This window comes from Alligator sinensis, unplaced genomic scaffold (assembly GCF_000455745.1).
Source record: "Alligator sinensis unplaced genomic scaffold, ASM45574v1 scaffold1329_1, whole genome shotgun sequence".
Lineage (NCBI taxonomy): Eukaryota > Metazoa > Chordata > Crocodylia > Alligatoridae > Alligator > Alligator sinensis.
The window spans coordinates 178,126-184,566 of record NW_005842460.1 but is presented as its reverse complement, the minus strand read 5'-3'; the positions used below and the strand labels follow the sequence as shown (position 1 = coordinate 184,566).

The following is a 6,441-nucleotide window of genomic DNA, read 5'->3' as shown; positions in this document are numbered from 1 at the left end:
GGCCCGTTACGTGTAGCACACAATTAATTGGTCAATTGTGCAATATATGTAGACCAGCCACGCATGCCAAGTAATGAGCACGCCATAAAAATGGCCGTCCAGCCACAAAGTCAGTGCTTGAAAACATGTGACATCTTCAGAGCTGGTTTCTCTCCAGCTTTCATGTGAATGTGTGGCAAGGCCCAGGGGCCCTGCACTGGGCTAGACCCGGTGCCCTCAGCAACTCTGAAATCACCAGTCCTTCCCTGTCCCTTTCACCAAAGGAGCCCTGGAAAGGGAGGGTGGATCCTGGGTGCCGGACCGGGGGTTAATCCAGCCCTTGGGCACCGGGGGATCAGTGCTGCGCTGGCCAAATACTCAAGCACACCCTGGGCCCAGGCCACGGCAGGTTCCAGCCCTAGCGATTTGTTCTCTCTCTTGTCCTGTTTCCCAGCTCTAAAGCTGTGAGGGGGGAGCCGTTGTTGCAGCTATCCCGGGTGTCAAGGCTTGTCACCTACCGCAGCAGTGTGGGGTGCTGGTTGCAGCCCGGGCTGGGGGGTGCTGATGCTTCTGCCAGGGTCAAACCCGGCAGTCCCTGGCTGGAGGCAGAGTGCTGCCCCCTGCTCAGAGCCAGCCCAGCGCTGCATGGAGGGTCAGGCAGGATTCGGACCCCTGCTGACATCGGCCTGTCTCAGCCCCAGGGGGCAGGGCCCTGCCTGGCAGCTCGGGGGGCATCAGAGCTGCACGCCCATGGGCAGAGCCCTCGGCCCCAGTGCAGGAGGGGTGCTCGATGTTCCCCACATTGCATCTGGGTGAAGTTTTCAGAGCAGGTTGGACAGGCCTGAGCCTGGGCCTGGGCCGGGTCAGATCCTGCCAGGGGCTGGGCTGGACGTGGTCTGTGAGGTCTGAGAGACCCGGCCACCCTCAGAACCCGGTGTCTTCCACATCACGCCTGGTTCGCCCCCAACCGGGGACAGCGCGGGGAGGCCCTGCTGCCGTGGGACCGGCCCTGCAGATCTGCATGCCCGATTAACCACCTCCCGGAAGGAAGTGCCGCGGCCGTGCATTGCCACACTCCTCTGAACCCGCCGCACTTCCCCATGCAGCCCCCTGCCCCATCCCTTCCTCCAGCCCTGCCCTGCCCTGCCCGTGCCAGCTGCTGGCACCCTGGGCCTGTGGGCAGCTCTGTATCACGGGTCCCTGCAATCCCAAACCCCAGCCCGCCCCCCCACCCCCCAAGAGCCCCAGCGGAGGGATCTGAGAGCTGGCAGGAAGTGATGAAGCCACCTCATAACCACCCAGTTTGTCTGGGGTGGCAGGGGTGGCTGAGTGTTGGGGGGAGGGTGGGGAGTTAAGCCCTGCCCCCTCCTTGCTTTGACCCGGCCCCTCAACATCACCCCTTGCACACCAGCATGGGGGCGGCAGGGCTTAGTGCCACCCTGCCCTGGCCCACATTTCCTCGTGTACCTCGTGCCCCCACAATACACCCCACACCTCGGTGCTGGGAGGGAGAATGTGGCTGGCCTGTGTGATGCAGAGCGAGTCCTCCGAGGGGCGCAGGGTGTCCTCATCGTCAGCCCCCCGCCCCCCCTCCCCCCGAGAGACCGGGAACTTCCTGGGGTGGCGACAGCCCCAGCCCCATGCGAGGCATTTGCCACTCTCCTGTGACTTGGTCTTTCCCCAAGTTCCCACGAAGTGTCAACCTCGTTTCCTCCCCTCGAGAGGCTCTGGGCCGGCTCCAGGCACCAGCTGTGCGGCTGTGGCTGTGAAAGGGTTAATGCTGGGCCCCACCCCTTGTGCCTGCTGGGCAGAGAGGACCTGCCCCTAGAGCACAGCGTCTCCGTGCTTCTGTTCCAGGCTGTGCCAACGCTGCTGCTGGGATCAGACCTGGAGGGTCCTGGCTAGAGGGCCTTGCCTTCCGCTCAGGGTCACCTGCAGGCTGCATTTGGGGTCAGGAAGGTCTTGTCCCCCCGTGGACTGTGCCTGGGACCTCTCCAGCCCCTCAGCCCCCGGCTTCACCTGGAGCAGCACTGGGGGCTCTGGGTGTCTGGGCACTGGGCCTTATTGCTAGGTGCTGGGGCTGTTGAGTAGCTAGACCTGCCTGGGGGGGCTTGGCTGGGGCTGGGGCTGGGGCTGATGCTGCCTCGGGCAGGGGGCTGGGCAGGACAAGACCTCCAGTGGGCTCTGCCAGCCCGGCTTCCTCCCACCCCTCGATGTTGGAGGGCAGGGGCGGGCATGTGGTATGCGGAGAAATGCGGTAGGTGCCTCAGCCCGAATATCTTCCAGGGGTGCATCTGCTTTTGCTGCCACCGTAAGGGCCTGGCCACATATTGGTCAGTCTTCCAGGCATCCCATGCTGCATTGCTCCTCGCCCCCTGGGCTCCAGCTGGTCGCTCTGGTACACAGCCAGAACTCTACTGCCCCCTTTTAGTCTCTTGCTTTGGCCTCTTGCCCTGCTTGATCAGTCCAAGGGATCTCGCTTACAGCCAGCCTGGTCCTTGCTCCCAGCTCCACCGTGGCCCCTCATCATCGCCACCCCCCAGCCCTGGGGACCTCCAAAGGCTCCCTGTCCCCAGCAGGGCAGGCCGGGCTGGGGGCTCACTCCTGGCGCCCGCGGCACTGTCTGAGCCGCAGCACTTCAGTGCCTCAAAGGTGCCATAGAGAGCCTGGCGCTGCACGTGCAATGCCTCCAACCCACAAACCAGGTCAGGCCAAGCCCTGCGCCGAGACCCTTCCGCCGCGCCGGCCTTCATAGACCCAGTCACCTGGACAGTATTTACCTGCATACAGTATGCGCTCTGCCCCCCCCAAACTCAGCCCCTGGTCATCGGGAGTGTGCGTCTTCAACAAAGGGGTGCGGGGAGCAGAGGCCTGAGGATGCAGGGCCACTGCGCTTGCCTGCCAAAATCCTTACCGGCATTTTCAAGGCAGGGTCGTTTATTTTCCGCCAGAAAGCAAGGTGCAGAGGCCGTTTGGGCGGCGCGTGGTATTCCAGGAAATACAGTAATTGCCCTTTCCTTGGCACAGCTGATCACTGGACTGAGTCAGCTCCTGGGCCTAGAGGTGATTGCATCTAAATATTTAGCTTCGGCTGGTTAGCGGGGAAATGTTTAGACATGTCAGCTTGTTAAACTAATAGCTTGACCGGGGCGGGGTTGGCAGCGAGCTCAGCCCTGGCCGGATGCAGCCCCCAGGCCCCGAGCAGGTGCCCTGACTCACCCCGCCCCCAGCCTCAATTGCAGCCTCCTATAAAGTCATCAGGTGCGTCATTGTCAGCCACAGGATCCACAGGGACTGATGGCGGGGCTGCTCTGACCCACCTCGGAGCAAATGCCCCATCCCCAGGCCTGATCCACCCTCATGACCCCCAGGGCTGGGGACGCCACAGTTGCAGCCTGCCTGATGCTGCCTAACCCTGGCAGCTCCTCCTAGGACCAGCAGGACGCTGCTTTGGGGTCAGGCAGGAATCGGATCCCCATCCGAGACATGGGGGGCTGCGCCTGCCGCCGCAGCAGGGACCTGGGAGCTCTGGGGGCGCTGCGAGAGGTCTCCCACGTTAGGCTGGGCTGGTTCAGATTTGGGGGCCGGGCCCCCCACCACTACAGCCCAGCACGTGCCCCACAGCCCTCCGGATTGCCCCCAGCATCCACGGTTGGGGCGGGGTGACTCAGGGAGCATTGCAGCCACCACTTCCTCTTCCCACCGGGCCTGTGAGGGCACGTGGGGACCCGCCCCGCAAAGCCGGCAGCCTTGGGGCAGAAAACAGAGCTGGGGATCCCCACACCCCGCCCAGAGCACTGGGTGCCAGCCAGGGGGCCAGTAGCTGCCTCGGTTTCCCTTGGAGGCAGCTGATGCTCCCCTGACCAGGGGCCCTGGCGAGCAAGCTGTAGAGATGGGACAGGTTCCCTTGCTCCCCCACCCGACATGCCCCATCTTCACTTTGGCCTGTGCTGGCGTCAGGTCACACGCAGATGTCCAGGGCATTAGCCCGTTCCAGCCTCCACATCAATGGGATCAGCCCATCTTTGCCCTCTGGCCATGGTGGGTCTGGGGGCAAGCGCAGATGGGGGTGATGGGCCTAGGGCTGGTCTCTGGTCTGGGTCCCTCACCACCCATCTAGGCAGCCTGGCACTGGCAGCTGTGCCCTTCAGGCTTTCCCATGCTGGACTCAGCCCCCAGGGAACCCGGGTGGGTGAGCGCCTGGGCTCCAGGTGCTCTCCAGCCCCTCCTGTGGGTGCTGCAGCTGCGGGAGGCTGGGCCGAGGCTGGGCGGTGTTGGGAGCGGCTGCATCCTGAGCTGGGGGCTTGGCAGCACTAATGGGCGCCCTGTTGAGGGACTCAGCTCTGAGCAAGGGTCTGGCACCTACCGGATCCACGCGCCCACACAGAACCCAGGCATCCAGGACATGCCCCCACACACGTATGCAGCCCAGCATCCGGGACACATGCACCCACACACATGCACTCACAGGCAGCCCAGACATCTGGGACACGCATGCGCACGCACATGGAAGCCGGGCATCCCGGGCGCACACACGGAACCCAGTCATCTGGAACGTGCCTACACATGTACGCAGCCCAGGCATCCGGGGCATGCACGCACGCACGCACGCACGCATGCTCACAGGACCCAGGCGTCTCGGAAGACACCCCAGCCCCTTACCCCCGTTCAGTGGTGGTGTTGGGGGCTGGCAGGGCTCAACTCGCACAAGGGCGTGTGAAGGCCCTGGGGCAGCTGGTCCCACCGGACCTGGGACAAGGGCAGGGGAGCTCTGGGGATCCCAGGCTGTGCTGTGCCGGGGGGGGATCCTGGGGGCCCGTGCTGTGCTGGGGGAAAGCTGAGGTTGTGACTGATGCAGAGCCCCACGTGTCTCAGGTTGTTCAGCTTGACACTAAAGAAGCTGGTGATGCTGAAGGAGATGGACAAGGACCTCAGCTCTGTTGTCATCGCTGTCAAGCTACAGGTCTGCCTGGCTGGGGGGCATGGGGGTTAGAGGCAAGAGGGGTGGTGGCCAGCAAGGCCTGAGGGTGGGTGGCATCAGGGGCCACATGATGGGGTGCTTCAGGGGAGCAGGGGGACTCTGCCCCTGGCCTGTGGGCTCAGGGCCCCCCTGCCCCAAGCTGCCCTTTGCTCTGTGCTCTTTCCCCTGGCAGGGGCAGGCACTGCTTCCTCCCACCCTGGCACAGGTGGCACCCCCAGCCCCCTCCTGCTGCCCCAGCATGTAGCTGATCCTGTAGCTGTGACCCTGCCACTGCCCTGGGGGTGGGGGAGTCAGGCTGGCTCCTATGCCCAGGGCTCAGGGTATGGGGGGGGACTCATGCATGACCTTGTCCCTCTGCCCCCAGGGCTCGAAGCGGATCCTGCGCTCCAATGAAATTGTGCTGCCAGTCAGCGGCCTGGTGGAGACGGACCTGCAGCTCACCTTCTCCCTGCAGGTGGGCACCACGCTGGGCTGGGAGGGAGGTACAGGGGAGGCCACATGCCAGCCCCTAGTCCGGGGCACTAGCCCTGGCGCTGGGGGGAGGGGGCTGCAGGGGCTGGGTCCTGACACCCTGGTGCCCGCAGTACCCGCACTTCCTGAAGCGGGATGCCAACAAGCTGCAGATCATGCTGCAGCGCCGCAAGCGCTACAAGAACCGGACCATCCTGGGCTACAAGACGCTGGCCGTGGGGCTTATCAATATGGCTGAGGTGAGTGGGGGGTTGGCACCGCGGGGACCCCCCAGCCCAGCCCCGAGCCTTGCTCCAGTCCCATAGCTCCCAGCTCTATCCTGGCCCCACAGCCCTGTCCTTGGCCCCTGGCCACCAGCTCTACCCCTGCCCTCAGCCACACAGCCTTGCCCTTGGACCTCTGCCCCCAGCTCTGCCCCAGCCCCACAGCCCTGGCCCTGGCCCTGGCCCTGGTCCTGCCTTGGGTCCCCAGGACCAGCCCTGGCCCAGCCCCGGCTCCAGCGTGCCATCCGCACCTGACATCCGCTGCCTGCAGGTGATGCAGCACCCCAGCGAGGGGGCACTGGTGCTGGGGCTGCACAGCAGTGTGAAGGACGTGTCGGTGACGGTGGCCGAGATCAAGATCTACTCACTGTCCAGCCAGCCCATTGACCACGAGGGCCTCAAGAAGCTCTCAGGTACGGCACCCACATGGGCAGCTGCCCAGTCTGGCTTGGCAGGGCACAGAGGGGCCCGTGCCTCGGTTTCCCTTCCCTGCCCCCAAAGCTTCTTGGCTGCCTGCAGGCAAGCCCTGGCCTGGCACTGGGTACCAGGTACCCCCCTGCTCCAGCATCCTGCTCGTTGCCAGCGCCAAGGCCTGGGCAGTGCCGGAGGCAGGCTGCCATCTTGGCAGCTGTGTTGATGGTTCCCACGGTGCCAGACGCCTGTGTCCCTCACACCAGGCCCCGTCTTCATAGTTTCATAGTTGGTCGGGTCGGAAGGGACCTGAAGAGATCATCTAGTCCGATCCCC

The 6,441-nt window shown here is 64.5% G+C and overlaps 1 protein-coding gene across 1 annotated transcript in view; it reads left to right on the top strand.

Moving 5' to 3' along the window:
* The first annotated feature begins 1,319 nt into the window (after positions 1-1,319).
* Positions 1,320-6,441, top strand: part of PACS1 (phosphofurin acidic cluster sorting protein 1) — a 17,637-nt gene continuing 12,515 nt past the window's right edge. The window contains exons 1-4 of the mRNA XM_025212398.1: positions 1,320-4,942; positions 5,325-5,414; positions 5,545-5,670; positions 5,966-6,107. Of these exons, the coding sequence (XP_025068183.1) occupies positions 4,832-4,942; positions 5,325-5,414; positions 5,545-5,670; positions 5,966-6,107 (469 nt within the window). The 5' untranslated portion in view covers positions 1,320-4,831. The remainder of the gene's footprint in view (positions 4,943-5,324; positions 5,415-5,544; positions 5,671-5,965; positions 6,108-6,441) is intronic.